The sequence below is a fragment of the Anarhichas minor genome, unplaced genomic scaffold, assembly GCF_050575085.1.
Source record: "Anarhichas minor isolate MPS153535 unplaced genomic scaffold, ASM5057508v1 ptg000011l, whole genome shotgun sequence".
Lineage (NCBI taxonomy): Eukaryota > Metazoa > Chordata > Actinopteri > Perciformes > Anarhichadidae > Anarhichas > Anarhichas minor.
Window position 1 is genome coordinate 15507292 of NW_027466457.1, and position 20677 is coordinate 15527968.

General features: G+C 43.8%; 2 protein-coding genes across 2 annotated transcripts in view; one reads left to right on the top strand and one right to left on the bottom strand.

The window, feature by feature from the left end:
* poc1b (POC1 centriolar protein B) overlaps positions 1–13309 on the bottom strand; it is a 42077-nt gene extending 28768 nt beyond the window's left edge. Inside the window, exons 1-10 of the mRNA XM_076089634.1 lie at positions 13177–13309; positions 12502–12586; positions 12176–12347; positions 11492–11671; positions 11014–11121; positions 10522–10637; positions 10150–10283; positions 9477–9545; positions 9229–9381; positions 8648–8725 (exon numbers count right to left, since the gene is read on the bottom strand). Coding sequence (XP_075945749.1) covers positions 8648–8725; positions 9229–9381; positions 9477–9545; positions 10150–10283; positions 10522–10637; positions 11014–11121; positions 11492–11671; positions 12176–12347; positions 12502–12586; positions 13177–13200 — 1119 coding nt within the window. The 5' untranslated portion in view covers positions 13201–13309. The remainder of the gene's footprint in view (positions 1–8647; positions 8726–9228; positions 9382–9476; positions 9546–10149; positions 10284–10521; positions 10638–11013; positions 11122–11491; positions 11672–12175; positions 12348–12501; positions 12587–13176) is intronic.
* Positions 13310–13733: 424 nt separating this feature from the next.
* Positions 13734–19613, top strand: cep41 (centrosomal protein 41). The gene is made up of 11 exons (XM_076089636.1): positions 13734–13840; positions 14139–14202; positions 14301–14348; positions 15179–15240; positions 15555–15624; positions 15791–15935; positions 18141–18307; positions 18397–18464; positions 18572–18686; positions 18789–19001; positions 19278–19613. The coding sequence occupies exons 1-11, from the start codon at positions 13808–13810 to the stop codon at positions 19409–19411; spliced, it is 1119 nt and encodes a 372-aa protein (XP_075945751.1). The 5' UTR covers positions 13734–13807; the 3' UTR covers positions 19412–19613.
* The last annotated feature ends 1064 nt before the right edge of the window (positions 19614–20677 follow it).

The following is a 20677-nucleotide window of genomic DNA, read 5'->3' on the forward strand; positions in this document are numbered from 1 at the left end:
GTTGTTGATTGGCCTACAGGTCAGTGGCCATCATTGATGCAACAGTCACATTGTAAAGATGCATACGCCAAGAGGAAATGGAAGAAACACAAAAGAGAAAATTAAGTAAAAGGCTAAGTCATGAGCAGTAAAGAGATATAAAGAAGAGCTGATTAGATTTAAGAAAGAGAGAGAGGATACATCATACAATAAAAGCCCATTAAAGCCATCCATCAGTGCAGCTGTGGTCAGAGGTGGGGGATCCAGTTATCCCTTTCCGGGGATCGGAGAGATGAACAACTTCCTAACAGGTGGACTATGAGTTTAACAGGAGGGGGGGGGGTTAACCTGGGACCGAGGCAGTGTTGAGTTACAGCTGCACCTCCGGAGAGAGACCATGACCTCATGGCTTTCTCAGCGAGCAGGAAATGGATTTGTTTTCCTAGCCCTTTCCCAGTAATCCTCCTTTCACCGACACACGTATGAGACATACATACATACATACATGCATACATACATACATACATACATACATACATACATACATACATACATACATACATACATACATACATACATACATACATACATACATACATACAGACAGAGGTGCACAACAATTAAAATACTCAAACATTCATATTAGCAGCTCTGGCAGTATAATCTATAGAAGCTCTTTTCCACAGACAGAAATGAGCCAGTGCTTCTACCTCTAGCAAAAAGATGAGACAGACACGAATATTCTCAACCCACCACCCAACTAAAAATAGCATGAAAAAAAATCCATTCCTAAACGAACTGATAGTCAACCAAAAGTATAGATCTGCCTTAGCTATTCTCCCCCATTAATCTCTAAAGATTTGCAGGAAGATGCTTTCTAAAAAGAGAAATAAAATAGTTCAGGAAAATCAACAACTCAAGATGAGCTGCACAGAAATAAGCCTGGCCGGCAACAGAGCCGTGAGGCGTCTGATCTGCCTACGCGGTTCACAGGGCCACATCCTCTCTGCCTCCACTTGGGGAGAAAATAGCATCAGCGAGCAACACTGCCAGATATTTAGGTAGCTTGTTATTTCACTGGTGTTATATACCGGCTGCAGTCGTCCACCACAGTTAGACAAACGTTAAACAGTGGATACCATTATTTGTCCTTCTAATATGTCGGCAGATCCACAGCTATGTAAGAAGTCTCGCTATAAGGCATCGGAATAAACATCATCAGTAAACGGAGCACCGACTAGAGCTGCGACTCAAAAGATATTCTCAAACTAAACAGCCATGAATGGATTTTGATGCACACGTTGGGAAAGGCGATCAATAAGCAAAACACGAGTATCATCCACAGGACAGAGCGGTAACAAAAAATGCCAAACGTCTTTTAATATAAGGTTGCCTAACTGGCAGATATAGAGATCCCAGAAAATAATGCAAGGTGGTTTTTATTTTCTGTTTTGGCACATTTGAAGACGTAATAGTTAGCAAAGTCAATTCAGCATAAACGGCGTGTTTTTACCAGAGCAGAGAAAGAAGAAGTCACTCTCCCTCTGCATATCGTACAAGTAAAATAATAATAAATGTAAAATAATATTCTATAAAATTCTTTCCAGGGTCTTACAGGCAAGATGACATCATAATCAAATCTCGTGTCTGCTCTTTTATTTATTTATTTTTCTCCCATCCAGTTCTATTTTCATCTCTCATCCCAGCCTCCTGCCATTCCTCCAGGCAGGGATAACACCTCATCATCACTTGCCTTTCAGGTGTCCCCGGTACCTGTAATAGACCTGCCGTGCTATTTTTAGCCTCGTGCACGTTCCCCGAGGATACGAGCTGTACCCTTTTTTTGAGAAGAGAGAGAGAGAGAGAGAGAGAGAGAGAGAGAGAGAGAGAGAGAGAGAGAGAGAGAGAGAGAGAGAGAGAGAGAGAGAGAGAGAGAGAGAGAGAGAAGAGAGAGAGAGAGAGAGAGAGAGAGAGAGAGAGAGGAGAGAGAGAGAGAGAGAGAGAGAGAGAGAGAGAGAGAGGAGAGAGAGAGAGAGAGAGAGAGGAGAGGAGAGGAGAGAGAGAGAGGAAATAGTGGAAGGCTTATTACCAACATATGAATTTGCCCACCACATGAATTTTACACAAAACCACCTGAAAGTGATTTAATAGGACTAGAAATAAACCAATAATTTGCTGATACTGACATCTGTCCTTGTTGGTATGTCACTCTAAAAGCTAAAACGGATCCAGATCGAACCAGCGCCACATCGTCATCCAGTCACATGCTTCCACGCGTCTCACCGACTACATATCCTACATTCAGAACAAGGCAGTGTGTAAAATCACGAGGATTCAGCGACTCCCATGTCCTTAAACTGTTAAAAAACAACTGTATTTTAGTCTTTAGGTTTGTTTTGGAGCAGATCTGTAACAAATATTTGAATCTGTTAATAATTTATTTTACTTACTCTTTTCATTAACCAATTAATGATTTAGTCTTTAAAATGTAAAAAATAAATACAATTCTTTAAACATTTTTTTCCAGAGTTCAAGATGCTATTTTCAAATCACTGATTCTGTCCATGCAACATTACATAACCCAAATAACTACAATAATAATTACAATTATACATAACAAACAGAAGCTGGAACGTGTAAATGTTAAGGGAATACATTTAATTAGTAATTTTAGCTTGAGAAATTACATTTATTTGTTTTTTTCTAGAGATGAATAAGCTGTAATGTAAATACTGTCCATAGTGGACATTTTGCATCAAATTAAACCTGCAAAACAGTAAATAAATATATATTTTTAAACCTAACAATCCGAGAGTGGGGGAAAAAAGCTGATAAGTGAGCGCTGCGTAAGGTCAAGATAGCAGAGCTACAAGAGGAGAGAAAGGAAGAGTGAGAGAGGTGAGGTGGGGGGAAAGCACGGATGGGAATCCGAAGAGAGAATCCTCTTGAATTAGTGATAAGGCTTGTCCTGTATTTTAGATGAGGAAGCTCTACCTTTTGGACACTTTGCATGCCCGCGCCAGGGAGACTGGAGACGCCACAGGGAGTCTCGCAGCATCACGGGGACCTGTGCGCCATCACGATGACGGGCTTCCGCTTTGGCTGGTCAGGAGGCGTCATGTAATATCAACAAGGCCTCATCAAACACTTACAGCTGCAGTAACGGGGCTTTCTGCCCACGATAAGAATATCCCCGAGGTAAATTGCAATACAAAGTAGGTCTAAAATAACAAAAGGGTGCAAATCCAAGATACATACAATGCCAAAATCAGGTTAACAGTTTGGATCATAGAAATATAAACGGGCTAACGTAGAAATCAGTCAGATCTGGCAATAAGTTTAACCTTTCTTTTGCTGGCTCAACTTTTGCAACAATGCAATATCATGTGGAGATACAGTATGAATACTTATATGAATGACCGTGTTTGATTGGGCTTTGACTGAAGTAAAACAGTGTGTGTTTGTGTGGTCGTGTGTGTGTGTGTGTTATGCAGCCTCTGAACCCCCCCCTCCCCCCCTCGGAGCAGTGCTACTATCTTTAGCTCATTTCCGTCGTGTCTTGTCACTCGTGTTCTCCTCTGCAGCACTTAAATCTGGTATCTAAACCTCCGGGCCATCCAATATCCTGTACTTCCACTGCACAGGAAGCTAGAGGGTGGAGAGGGTGGAAATGTAGACGCACACAGTAAACACTGCAGTTATATATATATATATATATATATATATTTAGTTGATGGATGCACCTGAAAAAAGAGTCCCTACAACTGATGGAAGAGCTCGCTAAAATGACTTCACACGTGATAAGGATTATATCTCAATGGAAGGTTGGAGGGACATAGAAACTCACACCGGAGCCCCGTCACCGTAGAGGACACCATGTCTGGTCAGACTGGCGTCACAGCGAACGTCTGGAGGGACACGCGAGACGACTCAAGTAACCAAATCTAACCTCCTGCTATCTAATCGCCTCTTAAAACACACATCTGGTCCTCTCAAGCTTCGACCGCTCATCAGCAGCATCATTGAAAACATTTAGCGTCGACACGGTGACGCTCACTTTAAATAACCGGACGCTTCACCTCAACCCGATCCTAACTTCTAACGGAACCAACCCAAACGGTTGCAACCGGCTCTCCTTTTTAAAGAACTTACCCATCTGGACATTTCAGTCCTTATGAAACAGGTGCACACACACACACACACACACACACACACACACACACACACACACACACACACACACACACACACACACACACACACACACACACACACACACACACACACACACACACACACACACACACACACACACACACACACACACACACACACACACAGGCATTATAACACTGTTGTCTGCCTTGGCCTCATTTCACGCTCGCCATCCTTCACGTGTTTCACAGCTGACTTGATATCTGTTCGGTGTAATGGGTTTGACCCTCTCCTTGTCGTCGCCCACTCTCTGCTGCCACGTAAGAGACTCTTACGTCACGTGGAGACTCCAGCAGCCGAGAGACGCCCGGTCTCACAGTTCACGTGCGGTTTGTGGTTTTTAGCGCCCTCAAATTTATTTTGCGCTCAAAAGCGACGTCCTCATGGTTCGCACGCATTCTCAAGCGCCATGTTTTTTTTCAGGGAGCGACGGCTGCACACCGAGGGGAAAAAAAGTTCAATTTTTTGAATGCTGCTGTCAGACATCTTTATCTTTTCTTCCGTAATTAACAGTCTACGGTCAATTTCTGGAGGAGAAGTTAATCATTTTACTGTCCATCCCACAGAAGACTGCTTGCTTCATTATATTTAATGCTTTCTGCCCACATGTCGCATGAATTCAGTGGCATTTAGATTAAAAAAAAGTAGTAGCTAGCCACAGTCAAGTAGAAACTATTCAGCTAGCAGCCGGTGCTCTGGGAGCCTTTTGAGGAGCCTCCAGATTGCATCAAAATGAGGTTTGTTTAAAACTACGATATTCGTGCTCGTCCGTCGATCGCTTGTCCTAAGTAGTTTCCAAGGAGAAAGCGTGAAAGGGTTGAGTGCTCAAGGACACAGAGAGCAGCTGATGGACACGATGGCTGCAGGCGCGGCTGAGATCCTCCACGTGACGGCTGCTGGTGAGGCTGTCAGAGCGCTGTAATGTCAGCTCAGAGTGAGGGCACCACCCTGGGCCTGTAGCTGCTCCGCCATGACTTCGTGTTTGCTGAGAACACTCCATTCAGAAGTGCTGAGCCCTGCTAGTGCCGCTAGCTCACTGCAGAGCTTAATGGCTAATGCATGTGAGGGGGGGGGGGGGCAAAACACAGCTGATGCCAAATCAGTGTCATCACTGACATCACCTCCCTGTTACAGGCTTCATGTACAGTAGGTGCTTAACAGCAGTCATGCGTGCACACATTATTATTAGCCGAGTTGTTTTGGGGTATTGCTCTTGGCTTCCCTTCGTTAAACATGTCAGAACTACAGGCGCTAATATGTTGCTGTCCACCAGATTTAAAAGTGGTCTGCAGATGAATCTGTCATTGTGTGCTGCAGCAGCAGAAAGATCTCACTTCATTGCCCTCAACAAGAAAAAAAAACTGTTTTAATATCAACCCACGCCTCAAAAAATCCAAAAGCGCGTGACATCTGTATGAGGATATTTAAACACATTTCAGAACTAGCGCTGCACAACTAGTCGAATAGTAATCGCAATCTCGAGTTTGGCTTCCCAACATGATCCGACTGTGGTCTAGACGTTTAAAATGCTGAATGTTGCAGCTGCAGTCCAGAGTAGAAGAGTAGTATATAACTGTATATTACTAGTTTTGGAGAGCAAAATAAAAATGCACTGAATTCAGGTGAAGAAGAATCTTGCGTTAAGTCTTGATGCAAATATTTGGTCATTAGCAGGAAAGTGTTTTATTTATCAGTCAAAGGTTTTGGCTATTTTATTTTGCTTCTAGAAGATTCTCTGTAAATACCGACCGGTCGTATTTTGATGCAGATTAGCATGAACGTAGCTCAACATGGAAGTAAATGAATGACCCCGTCCTTAATATTGATCAAAATAATCGTGGTTATATAATTCGTGCAGCCCGAATTAAATCACATGAACATTGAGAACAAACTCAAGTTTAGAGTCACTGAAGTCAAAAGAAAAGAGTGAAGAGGAGGAGAGGGCTCTAACTTAAGGAGACGAAGGTCACTGATGGCAGCGGGAAACCTCCCCATCCACCCACGTACTCACCTCAGGACATTTGCATCTCCCGTCCCTTCCCTCTCTCTCTCTCTCTCTCTCTCTCTGCTCATTTTTCTCTCTTCCGCCCACGCTTGGACCCATTAGGGCGATAAAGGAGGAGGGGGGACGGAAGGGAAAGCACTCTGAGGACAGCGGAAACAGTGGAAGAGGGGAGGAGAGCAGGAGTTCCTCAGTGATGGAAACCAGAGCTGACAGGAGGAGTAGCACTGGGGGCTCCCTCCTTGACCCGCTTTAACCAGGGAGGACTGTCTCTCTCACACACACACACACACACCAATGCTCATGTACGCACATAAACAGACCCTAAACACACACATTCATACACATGACTTGGGGGCGAATTTGCACATGTACACACTGCATTAACACACACACACACACACACACATGTGCTAGGCTCGTTCCCTCACATGCCCAACTGCGCACACACACACACACACACACACACACGCACACGCACACGCACACACACATCGCTTACTCGATGTTGGTGTTTACGTGTGTGTGTGTGTGTGTGTGACTACAGGGTGCAGCGAGTTAGTCAGTTTAAACAGGCAGCCGGAACTCCAGCTAGTCTATTATTAGAGAGGCTGCTGCGGCCCCCCGTGTGCCGGAGCATCGGCACGTGGATTCCTGCTCTCTCCCCATGTCTCTGATCTCTACTTCACCACATCTCTCTCTCTCTCTATGTGATCTCTCTGATCTCTCACGGGTATTTTCATTCAGGCAGGTTTGGGCGATTCATGCAGGGAGCGAAGCTTCTTCAGGATATCCAGAGAGGGAGGAGGAGGAGGAGGAGGAGGAGGAGGAGGAGGAGGAGGAGGAGGAGGAGGAGGAGGCAAGGAGACGAATCTGATGTTGGGCTACACAGCAGTCTTTGGTCAATGTTGAGGTTCTAAATGAATGATTAATGCACGCATGATAAGAACAATGAACTGCTGCTGCAAGTTTTAAAACGTGTCTTTTGTAGGAACATAGCAAGAGATCAGGGGATTATTAAAAGTTTTTTATATAAATATATTCTGTCATTGAATAAAGTGGCCCTTTTATTTCTAAGAGCATAACAATGCAGAATGAAATCAATAGAAGCGACATCTTCCCGTGTTAACTGTGCAGACAAAGACCGTCACAGCTGTGAAGGAAAACTCTGTGCACCATTTCACTTTCTAGACCACATCCTTATCCAAATGCATTAAACAAACTCAAACCAATTAATGATGTCTGGTCTGTCACATGGCAGCGGATGAGCTCTGCTCCCATTAAACCAGCCATCCTCACCTCTGTGAGAGAGTGTTCTCATTAAAGCTGTACATTAACACCCACCTCCATCAAGCTCAGGTTTCTGCCCGTTTATCCAGGGTCAGCGTTTGTGGAGTAAGCGGATAGCGCTAATTCACATCCAGGATTTGATACCTTACAACAATGATGTGAACCACTCAAGTTCAGGGCCGAGACGGGCCGTCGGCAACAAAACAAACTACGGAGAGGAAAACACAACGTGGGATTCAAAGGCTCATTGGGTCAGAAGTTAAAAATATACAAAAGGAGAGCTGAAAAGTTTAAGCTCACATTTGTATCCATAAATCCAACATGTCATCAATGAAATCACTGATTTGTGGTTGTGCAAAGGTGCGGTACTTTATAATTGGAGTAGTTTGTTTTTTTTAACACTAAATTAAAGAGCAAAGACGGACGGCAACGTGTCTCTCTCTGCTGAAATCACCTCGTGTCTGTCGAGTGAATGAACAGTTTGGACTGAATGAAAAGGCCTCAGTGCTGCAGCACGACCGCCAAACTATAGACTGGTCTGCACTGCCACCTGGTGGCCATGGGGGGAAAAACACCCCCCTCTCAAATACACACAACCTCAAATCTGTTGATCTGTCCCGTTATCGATCATGATAACGAGGTCAATCTTTCAGGCTCACACTTTTAATTTCAGACTGTAAAATGCAAGTATGTATTTATTTTGATATGACGAGTAGCAGCTGGATATTTCTGCTTCTGTGTAAGTTAATGTTTTTAAGTGGTGTCCATTTTTTGAAGTGTCAAAATTGAAATATACACATTGATGGGCATCACTCGCTAGTCTCACAAAAACGGATCCAATTCCATTTTATCAGATACTTGCGCCACCATCCATTTTCCCACTAGTTTTATAAGTTATTGTTTTATTTCTTTCATTTGTTGCTTTTCTTACGGTTTTATGTTACTATGTTGTTTAACTGTGTTGTTTTTATGTTTTTGCTATATTTGATTGTACAGTCGGTCAACTGTTGTTATTTTTAAAATGTTCTCTATGAATAAATTTGAACTGGATTTCTTTTGCTATTGCTCAAGAAACTGAGTAATGTTTTTATTCCAGTTTAGTAACACGATGTGTGATTTGTGATGCGTCTGTGTGACTGTAGCGTTACTACGCCGGCTTACCGTGGTGCTGTGAACGGATTGGCCCAACTCCACGACGTGCGGATCAGTGGACTGAGTGTCTGCCACCGTTGGACTGATCTGTGTGCAGAGAGAGAGAGTCACATGAAGCTGCTCCCCTTTCTGACCTTTACGACACGTCTCTTGATTTCCCACCTGTAATATTTCCTGAACACAAACATGTTATGTGTGGAACGTGGACCCGGTCGTTGTCACTACATACGTCTTCGTCTGTGCAGAAGGACGTGAATAGTAAAATGCGTGAACACTGGTCCGTTATGATAAAACAGAGGATGCTGATGGTTTGTAGCCCACGGAGCTGCTATCTGGCCCTCTGACCTCTGACCTCGGCCTAATGTGGTGACACTGCTTTTGTTTTCTATGATTTTGTGATTTTATTCCTGGTCTTGTGGAGTCGTACCTTCTTCATGTTGGTTTGTATGGTAGATGGTAGTAGAAGTACACCAGTTAAGCTTTTATATTACTATGATTTCAGAGAAGTTGAAGGAGCACCTAATCATTTTAAGTAGAAGTCAGAATTTGCATAACTTGATATATGAAGTTCAGGGTGAAGCTGAACTGACCTGGATGGCTGTCGGCTTTGGGAGGTGGAGGTGGGGTCCTCTGGGGTGGATGTCAGTGAGGTGGGGTGGGGGATCCGGGGTGGACCTCCGGCTGTGTTTTTGCAGGACGTCCTGGTAGGATTTGGTGTCAAAGTTTGTCCTCCACATCAGCACCTGGGGGATCGAGGGGACCAGCACAACTTCCCTGAACAGAGTTCAGCAGATTTACCAGTCACTAAAAGTACTGCTAAACGTCATAAAACACCAACCTGACCATCAGCTCCCCCCGATGCAAAGAGGTCTCCGGCCCTGGAAAACGCGACAGTGATTACAGCACCCTGGAAAAAATAGTAATCAAGGTTAGTGACAAAAACCCTAACCAAACACCTCAAGGACTAATCCAGGGAAATATATAAACCCTTTTACAGCCAGCGTCATCAAAAAAAGTGACGTTTTGTTCCAGCCGTCCAGACGAGATCATTGAATTAAAACTGTTTGCGGCATCAAAATGTCTGTTTGTTATGTGTTCGATTGTCAGAATCGTTATTCCAACAGCAGACTCAAGTTCTACAGAATTCAGACAGCAACAGGTGTTCCAGATTAACGTGTGACCGCGTTAACTGGTGACTTTCAGCCGAATGCGTCCGTGGTTTCTCCTAGTAACTTATGTAAATATTTGGCGCAGATAATAAACACAGATGAGTCTGTATTTAAAAGGACACCTAAATGTTCTGTTTTCAACAGCTGCCATCACTTTCGGCTTAGTCACCAGTTAACACGTTCACTCGTTAAACTGAAACACCGGTGGCGTCTATGTCTGCAAGCTACTAACACACTTCCGTACGTCATCATTGTTTACAAACTGTAAAAGAGTCATCAGTCCTAGAATAACGCTGCTCAGAGCGTCTGATGTCTGACGGGTGAACTGAGCTGTTGCCTCACCTTGTGCCCATGCAGGGTGTAGATGAGGCGGCCCTCCACCAGGTCCAGGATCTTAACAGTGCCGTCACTGGAGCCACTGATCAGGTAGTCGTCGGACGGGTGGAAGGAAAAGCTGTTGATTCCTGCATGGTGGACTGATCCAAGAAATAAGCCACACACACACACACACACACACACACACACACACACACACACACACACACACACACACACACACACACACACACACACACACACACACACACACACACACACACAGAGAGACAAAAACGCATTTACAGCGATCTTGGTACACAGATATTAGCAAGGATGTTTCAGGTGGTTCCTTTATTTTCCAAACTGTATATGCTGCATTGTTACATTAGGACAGACCTTGATAATGCTGAATCAGCTTGTTGGTCCGTAGATCCCAGATTTTCAGGGAACTGTCGGCTCCCGAGGACGCGATGCAGGTGCCGCTTGAGTTGAAACCGACAAACGTTTCTGATCTGGAAGATCAAAAAAAACACTCAGTGACTGGCTGCAGTGTGTTCATAACAGACAACACCGCCATCTATGGGACAGAAAAGGTAATGACTCCACTAAATCAATTCGGATTCATTTTTTAACGCATCTTTTAATTATATTCTGTGATGTTTTGGCCTTCTGAAATCAGAAAATACATTATCCACCTCCTCTTTGTAAATGTATTGGTTGTTTAAATACAAAAAGGGTAAAAAATATAATCTCCAGAGGCTGTGCTGAGAACAATAACTTACATAGAAATATACAATTTGAAGGGACCAAATCTAACTAATTTTTTAAAAAACAACGTGATTACAAAACCAAAGCTAAGGAGAATAACGGGACACTTTGAGGACGTACCCTCCATAGTCAGTGAAACAGTTGATGCAGTGTTTGGTGGACGTGTCCCACAGCCGGACGGTGCGGTCGTCTCCACAGGACGCTATCAGACGGCCATCTGGAGAAAACCTGCAGCGACCAAAAGACAAACGATTACACCCACAGCAGCAAATCTAGACCACTGAATTGATCTACGTGTCTCATTCAGATGCTTCACATAGTGCCTAATTCAAAATATTGAAAAAAGGACTCTGCTTGCCTGATATCAGACAGAGTTTTCAATTTAAACTCAGTGGAGTGGGCGGATTCAAAGGCAAGTAGAGTGCCAAATACTTAGAAAAGAGTGTATAACTATTGGTTTGTAAAGTGTATTCCTGTTGTTTATCCTTGGACCAATCCTTGGCTCATGGGACCAAAAGGTCATTTCAGAAAGCAGGTGAAGGATAAAGATATTCTCAGTTGCACTAGAGGTTACTGGGGATGCGGTGCTGCTGGGTACCTGGCACAGCGCACCCAGTTGGTGTGCTGGTTGAGGGAGTAGACGAAGCACTGCCGGTGAACGCTCCACACTTTGACGGACTTGTCGTCGGACGCCGTCACCAGTTTCTGGCCGTCGTGGGAGAAGGCGACGCTGCGCACGGCGGCCGTGTGGGCTTTGAACACCGTGGACTCTCCTTTCCTGTGAAACACAGAATAACACATAGAACGCCACGGGACGTCTCTTCAGTATACAACTCCTCCCCCTATCTATCTATCTATCTATCTATCTATCTATATATATATATCTTCTTTTTAACATTATATTTTTACTCTTTGTTTTTATTCTTATGTTGTTATTTACTTTTTATATTTTTTTAAGCTCACTCTAATTGTTCTATTTTGCACTGGTGTTAGAATAATAATTATAAGTGTAAAAGATGTAATGCTATTGTTCATATGTTTTTATTTGTATTATACAGTTTTTTCTTATTCTTCTGTAGTAATCTTTGATCAAAGACTTTGCTTTATGATTAATAAAGTTCTGTTTTTCTTATCTCATCTTAAATACAACTGATTGAATATCCAGCTTCTTCCTGTAAAACATCCCGTGCAGCCTCAGCTTGTAGGGTTTGTGTTATTACGGCCCACTTATCTTAGTCAGAGAGGCCCTGATCTAGAGCAGAAAGAAGAGACTTGAGCCTACATGGAAGGGGTCCACAGTCGGACCGTTCTGTCCTTGGAGGAAGTGGCCACCAGGGTACCGGAGGGGGAGAACTGCGCCCCAGTGATGACGTCTTGGTGGCCAACGTAGCGGAAAGCCCTCGCCTTCGGAGCCAGATTCCAGATCATCAGGCTCTTATCCACTGACCCCGAGGCTAGAGGGACACAAAAGAAAGATAAATGACAAAGACTTACACAAAAAACTGTATTACTGGTATTTAAAGAGGCTATTACAGGGAACAAAGTGGGCTAAGTTTATACTGTTAACCTTTTAATTAAGCCAAACAGCATCTGTAGCAAAAACATTACCCAGCTGTTTGCAGTTTGGATTGAAGTCTGCACAGGTGACAGCATCTTTGTGGCCCTTGAAGTGTCTCTCCAGGGCCGGGTCCTCCTGCAACGGCAATGCAGAGTCAGTGAGGGGAAACTCTGCCTTTCCTCTGCAGTTTCAGATAAGGAATGATTTGCGAAGAGACATTTATTTCACGAGAAGTTTGGGGAAAAAGGTGTGGTGAAGGGCACTTTCAACTGTTAAGACTGTGTGTGTGTGTGTGTGTGTGTATTTAATGTAAACTCATGCACCATGTTCATTTCACTCTGTCTCAAAATGATTTGCACTATGTGAGGGAAAGAGCTGTAAACACGTGCTGCTAGTGTTGCTTAGTGGTGGAGGGCTGTGCAGGAAACTCCCTCTGGGATGACGTCACTGCTTGGTTTGCGTTTAGGCAAAAGCATTAAAGAGACATTACAACGAGCAACAACTTCAAGCACTAAAACAAACGTTATAAAAAGCAAGTTTACTATGTTTGTAACGATGTAATAGCGAAGACCAGAGGTGTGTTTGACAGCCCCACTCAGCAAATCCTCTTAGTAGCTTTGGAAACTCGCCGACTCAGCTACTTATTAGCACAAGTGTAACGTTGTCAGAGTAAAACGCACTTTTGCTTATTAAACATTTCAGAAAGTATTGGCAAATGCACTTACCATAACAGACGCCATAGCGGGCATTTGAGAGCAAATGTTGTCAGAGGGAAACTTCCATGGCTGTCAAACAGGGCGCCTTTAGCAACCGCCTCAGACCTGACCTGTCAAACTCAGATAACTCCGATGTTCTGCTCGATAGTCCTTTAGCATCCGTCTCAGACCCGACCTGTCAAACTCAGATAACCCGGATGTTCTGCTCGATCTTGCAGCAACCGAAGAGAGTGATGCTGCATTCACTAAAACTACTGAAAAGGTCAAGACACGAGAATCCTATATAAAAGAAAATCCATTCACAAATTTAAAAAATACCATTCAAGCTGTAAGCATAGTAACCTAACTTAATTGGGAAACTCTGAGTTTGGCTGTACATCTATTAAATTTAACTCTGTTTTGTGAACTTAAAAATAAATATCATCCAAACTCGTTTCGGTTATTCCTATGTGACTTTGAACGCGGCATGTCGTTAACGCTGGAGCGTCTGTCGCTGCTAAGCAACTAGCCATCTCATATCATATGATGCTCCAGAGTATCAGCTCCTCTGATTGGTCGGTGGGAACAGCACCGACCAATCAGCAGCGAGATTGTTATTAACCTTTTGGAAGTTGATGTTTGGGTATTTCGGTGTGAAAAGATGTCGCTCAATCGGGGCATCGGTAGTGTACAGGTAATGTTTTTTAGCATTACTTATTTTATTTACCCGCTATCTGGTAGTATTGCACTATCGATATATTAGCATGTACTGTCAGTACAGCGCGGGCCAACAAATGTAGCTATCATAGTAAGCTAGCTAGTTAGCTTTGGTCAGTGTTGAGTTACCATATCAACGCAAGTGGACCTGCACAACTCACGTCGTGAGCTAAATTAGCTCTTTCTGAGAGCTTACCGCTACATGCTAACGTAACTAGCGTCTTTGTTTTTGGTCATACAGCTAACATGAACCCATGGTTGTCTTTTCCTTCCAGTACATGACAAAAAGGACACCGAAAAACGTAAAGTTTCAACATGTCAAAACCCGGCTGGACACAGGTAACCTGTCTATTTACAGTTGTAACTAATTTACTACTGTGTGATAAGCTAATAAATGATTTATAATGATTTATTTTACTGTCATTTTTGTATAATAGGATGCAGCCTTTCAAAATATCTGGAAAAACTGGAGGAGATTAACAAAAGTGAGTAACTCATTTGAAGAGGAATCATCATTGGCAAGTGTTAATATCATGTTTTATTTATCTACCCAACTACATGTAGTTACTTTGTTTGGTGCACTCATACATAGCAGATGTTTGTATGTGTTGTTTTACGTATTGGGAAATCCAGCTTGGCCCTTCATTTCCCCAAAGATGTGTGGTTTCCTCTTCTCTGTCTGCTCGTGTACTTCAAGAGGTAAACTGGAGAAGCCCTAACCCGCTGATATTTCCTAGTTAAAGAGCTTCTTTGTTGACGGTGGTCGTTTTGTGTTGACCCGTCCTCTGATTTCTCAGGGATAAGTGACACTAATTCCTTCATGAATGGAGGATTTGCACTGCTGTCCACAAGTGTTCCTCTGTGTGACTGTGTGGAGGACATGCTGGTCACGTGCCAGCAGTGGTATGTGAGCCAGTGAGGTCACACCGTGGATAATAACAGCGCAGATACATTTGTCTGAGCAGCCTGATTTGGGTGCGGTAGTAGGGAGGTTTGGCTGGAAGGAAGCATGGGAACAAACAGGGCGGAGCCGAGCTTTAGTGAAGCTTTAGAGGGGATGAGGAGAAGGAGGACCTGCAAGACGGGTGAGTTGTCTGTAGCACGGCTGCATGGGATAGATGGAGTAATCATCACGGTTGTTTTACTAGATTATGTAATTGTCGAACACAACAATTACTCCGGGGTGCAAAGCTGGTATCTTCAGCTACAGCGGCCATTCTAAATGAGATATGTCACGACTGTCATCGGGGCTTTGAGGCCCCCTTCCTCCTATAAACCTACTTAAATGTAACCATATTTTCTCCCTTTCTTTCAGATTACCGGTATCGAAAAGATGAAATCTTCAAGCGGTTAAAGGTGACAACGTTTGCACAATTGGTGAGCATTAATGCATTTATTTCCTTGCGGTACTGTTGCCTCCTGTGAGATTTCTGTGTCGTACTCGGGGGATAATTCCAGCCGGCAGTTATTTCTGTGGCCTGTATTTAGGAGGTGATGGAAAGAATGCAGTGAGAAACGCAGTGATTAATAATTAATATCCTACTTGTGTGAATAGTTCTAGAGAGACGGCTCTGAATTCATTTACAGACTCCAGGTTATCATTCTCTTGGCACTCTTACTTCCAATTTCTTTGCATTTTTTCTTCCAAAGTACGTGCAGCTTAGACATCTGAACTTGTTTTTTCACACCAGGTACTTCAGGTAGCCTCCGTATCGGACCTGAATGAAAATGAGATTGATGGTGAATTGCGCGGCCCAGAAGGTAACTAGCAGAATAACAACTTTATTCATCTCCTGCTTGATACCAAATGGGTCATTCACATTATAAAACACATTTAACTTGAGTCACTAACGTTATTTGTACTGGATATACTAAATGTAAATGTACTATATGATAATTGTATTTCCTACTCCCCGTTGCTTTGCAGACTGTCTGTCTGTGGTGTCTGATGCCGACCTGGAGTGCCTGTCTGAACACGCCAACGGCTCCCTACAGGCGTCGCCTCATTCAGATCGGCAGGATGCAGGAGACACCGGGGAAATCTGCTACTCCGCCAGGTCCACACTGCTGAGGTACTGAACAGCCTTTAAAGCCTTACTGAGTACCTCACACTGTACACAGCACACCATATCGCTCCTAGTTTGGTGGTCAACCTTTATGTGAATTGTGCCGCTGTGCCTGGCGTTGGTGCCGTGTTCTGCCCTCTCAGGATGTGCAGCTGCAACTCTCTCTGGCTAACTTTTGTGTACTAGAGTTTCAGTAGTAGTGGGCTATGATATTCACTTCTCCAATAACACAGGCCAACTTGATGTTGACAACCAAATACCAACTCAAGAAAGTGGTTTCTGTTGTTTCAGCATCTCGTTATACATCTATCAGCATTGGATCGGTTTTAAATGGTCAGCTCACTGAAATATTATCTATAAATATCATACAGTAAAGTTAGAAATACCACAGAAACTCCTCCTTGTTGCTAAAAACTGTTTACATCGCGGTCTGTACGTCGTATCATCGCTATGATTGACCAGTCTGCTTTTGAGGGGCGGGACTTAGCAAACTGTGTTGCGACACTGTTTCACCATTGGGCATGCTGCTGTTGAATTTATATAGAATGTTAAATGCTGTGAGAAACACAAACTGAACTCCATTTACATCCATTTTGTTCGCGTTGAGGCCGAATCGGGCCGAATAAAACCAAAACTATCTGCGTGGCTAAATGCTACTAAGAGATAAGTGAGAAGATGTTTTTATCATTTTCTGTGAACTGGCCCTTTAACTTCTTGTTCCGTGTCTTAACTGTGTTCCATACATTCACACTGTCATACTCAGTCACACCCAGCATCCAACAATCTCAACCCTGAACCACAAGCACGCCTGTAACCCTACACCCCCCCCCCCCCCCCCCCCCCCCCGTGTCTGGATCTACACTCAACACGCTTCATCCACCTTTCTTCCCCCCTGAAGACAATCTGCCCGTCCCTCATTCCCACCCTCCTGTTTGTCACACAATCACCTCGCTCAAGATGTTCTCAGCGTCCCCTCCTCTCACCTGCGTCCCCCCCTCCCCCAGAGTGTAACTCTATCTGTGGTCTCTGTAACGGCAGAGCTGTTAGGTCACCTGCACCTTGTGGGGAGGACAGATGGAGAGAGAGTAGGGCAGCCCTGGGGTGAACCTACACAAGGGGAAAGTGGTGTTCTCCTACAGTGTTTGGCTCCGCTCCATGCTCACGTCTTCCTCCTCGAGGCTCCGGTTTCACGTTCACTGGTTTCGACACTTGGGAGAACAACCCCTCCCTTGCTTTACGTTACAAAATCCGTACTGTCCTTTACTGACTTATCACCGACTGTTACAGACAGTAGAACGGTACCAGAGGGTATAGAAGGGGTGTGTCCACCATTGGTGCCATGGAAAATGTGTCTTACTAGCCAACAGAGTGGAATCGTTCAAGAGTTCAATCAACACTCTAAATCCGTGCATGTGGTTGTCTAACCTGCCTTAGAGTAAAAGTAAAGCTACGTTAAGTATACTTATATTTAACGCTATATTAATGGTTCAACACACCAGCAACAGTTGCATAAAACTGAAATTTAAGGAACATGAAATGATTTAAATAAAATAAATGACTTTCTTTCAGTTTCTTTGCCAAGTTGCCACTGCATATAGTGAGTCACTCTGGCGTCATAAACAAAGACTGACCTCATCTCGTCCGTTATTTTCTTATGTTGGATACCTAACTGTGCATTATACCTTCCTTATTAACATACAGAGTGCCAGAACACAATAAATGTCTATAAAAGCCAAACCTGTAATAAGAGTCGATATCAATTAATAAATTAATGTAATGGTATACATGAAACTTTAAAAAGGTTATGAAACAGTCTCAATCTCATACTGAAGGCTCTTTATGACCTACATAAGTAGACCATCAGAGAGAATATTGTTTATTTCTTCATAGTTATTATTAATGCTTGTCGTCGGATCCGATTCCCTGTAAAATCAGACATGTTGATGGTTCAATGGTTCACCAGAAACGGCCGTATTGCTGGGCAGGGAGGCATGGGAGAACCAGAACCAGGACTGAGCGTGGCGGACTATCAGACCCTGCTGCAGTACAATGAGAGGTTTTCTAAAGGGACTCTGGTGCTCTGGAACACTACTGCTTTTGTCCACAAGGAACCGCCAAAATCAACTCTGAATGAAAGATCCTCGCAGCTTTAAACACATTTCTGTGTTTGTGACACAGGTGTTGCAGCCTCTAACTTTGAGCCTCTTGCAGTGTTATTAGTGGCGTGGGGGAGCTGAACGTGGACAGGAACCATCAGGAGACGGAGAACGAGTCGGTGTCGCGCCCCGAGCTCGCTGACAGGCCCTACCCCGACTGCCCCTACCTGCTGCTGGACGTGCGGGACCGCGACCAATACGACTGCTGCCACATTATCAGCGGTAGGTGACTAACAAAAAAATAAAACATGAAGCCAGATCATCAGGCTTCTCATGCAAAACATGTCTTGTTGTTTCTCTTTCTCCAACAGCACACAGTTTCCCCATCGCCACGCTGTCTCGAACAATGAACCCCTACACCAAAGGCGTGCTGGAATACGTATCCTGCAACACTAAACATTGACCTGTCCGGCTTTTTATGTCGCAAAATCAGTGTGGGGGCTTTTTGAAACTCAGTGAACTGAACTTAACCCACACACTTTGTAGAAAAATACAGCAGGGAAGATCATTATCATGTACGATGAGGATGAGAGGATGGCCAGCCAGGCAGCCACCGTCATGTGTCAACGAGGGTTTGACAATCTGTTCCTGCTGTCTGGAGGTAAAGTATTGTTGTTGCTTCCTTTAAAAGTAATCTAATCCGCAGTATAGATTTCATCTTAAGTATCGTATTTGAGGACAGATGGATGTTGTCGTCTCCCAGGTTTAAAGGTAATCGCTCAGAGGTTTCCAGAAGGGATGACGACGGGCTCCATCCCGACCTCGTGCCTGTCCTCCCCCACGTCGCTGAGGGCGAAGAGGAGCTCTGTGCCGCCGCCGTCGCTACCAGCAGAGAAGAGGTGGCGGTTCACGTCAGACGAGCTCACCAAGATCCAGGAGCAGCTGGAGGAGATACTCATCCCCAGTAACTCCAACAGTAAGACCACCGTTTGTTTTTTACATCTGCCAAGACACAAAAACTGGTGCTTGTGGCACAATTATTGAAACCACTAACTCAAGTATCTATTGACCCGGTACAATGGCCCTTCCCTCCTGATTGCTTTGCTCCATGAAGTCATGAATCAAAATTTATGAGCACAAGAACTCTCAAAAGCTACGTTTGCCCCGTCTACCACTTCCCGTTCAGTGTTTGCATGTGTGTGTGTGTGTGTGTGTGTGTGTGTGTGTGTGTGTGTGTGTGTGTTCACCGCAGGCTGCATGTCCAGCCGCGCATCAAGCAGCAGCAGCAGCTCCACGTCTAAAGCTTCCAGCGCTCGGAGTCGACAGAGTTCCTCTGCATCTGGGACGGACAGCGCCAGGGTTCAGATCAGCAGACCCTGGAAATAACCCCCCCCCCCCCCAACCACGCAGATGTACACAAACAAACAAACCTCCAACACAAAGTCCATAACGAACATAACGACATCTAGTTTCATTGTAATACTGCGTTCTCTTCCACCTCTGGAGATATTACGTCAGACTGAAGTATTTCCCCTTGAAGCTTGTTTTTTTTCTCTTATATTTAATAAATGCTGATATGTGAATGTTTGCACAGTGCCTCGTCTGTGAACCTGAGAACCGATGGAGTTTTTTTGCACTCAAATACATTTTTCATGTCGCACTATTACAGATAATCACTTCATTCTGTTCAAATCTGTTTGGACATTATTTTGTCCAGAGGGGTCCAGCTTAACTCCATCAGTGTGACAGCCAACAAAAACAAAATGGCATTGGTGAAATGAAGGACATGCTGGGAAACTATGTATTACATGAGATGTAATTTATATAATGTCAAAGAGCTTGATCCATTTTGTAAAATTAAGAAAAGCTCTTCTGTATTTTTGTAATTTTCCTCCACATTGTCACATGCTGTGAATCCTAAAACGACGGCCTTCATGAGCAGCCTTCTTATGCAGTGACCTGACTGGTTGTGTGTGTGTGTGGATTAAAGTAAGTTGCGATCACACTAACTGATGAGCCGACGCCTTCAGACAGACGGACGGATCGTTATCGCAGCGTCACTGAAGGAAGGAAACTGGCTGTAACCGAAGCACAAGCAGCACTTCAGTGACGGACGCATTGATGAACAGTATTGCTAATGTGTGGCCTTTGGATTTGATGGCATGTTAGTGACTTATTGTTGATCGGTTTTCTCTGGATTCACTCACAGTGTAAGTATAAGTATAAGTACATTTATTGAAGGTGTGGACGACAGTCAGTCTTAACTCACATGAACAATCAGATCACATGACTTTCTTTGTAAATTAATGTCAAATAAAGTGTATAATTGTTTGCTGTATCGTTTCCTCGTCTTAATGAGTCCGAAATGTTGACAGCAAATCGCAAAAGCAGCTAAATGATTTATATTCAATGGCTTATAATTAAATCTTCTGTTGAGAGAGAGGCTGATGTAATTCAGTAGTTTACTGGATGACGAATGTAACATCCTCTTACTCTGGTCACATCTGGGTAAAAACAAATGTAAACAAGGAAAAATTGTTACCCATAAGAATAAGATAAGATTGGCACAAAACGTGACAGGATCAGGATGAGATAGGGAGAGATTTATACTCTGTATTTAGTTATTTATGTTCTTTGACCAGCTCTGAGTAG

Coding starts and splice junctions, on each gene's coding strand:
- cep41 (XM_076089636.1), top strand. CDS start 13,808: ATGTCGCTCAATCGGGGCATCGGTAGTGTACAG. Junction 18,687..18,788: donor TCTGTTCCTGCTGTCTGGAG/GTAAAGTATTGT, acceptor GTCGTCTCCCAG/GTTTAAAGGTAATCGCTCAG. Junction 19,002..19,277: donor CATCCCCAGTAACTCCAACA/GTAAGACCACCG, acceptor TGTTCACCGCAG/GCTGCATGTCCAGCCGCGCA.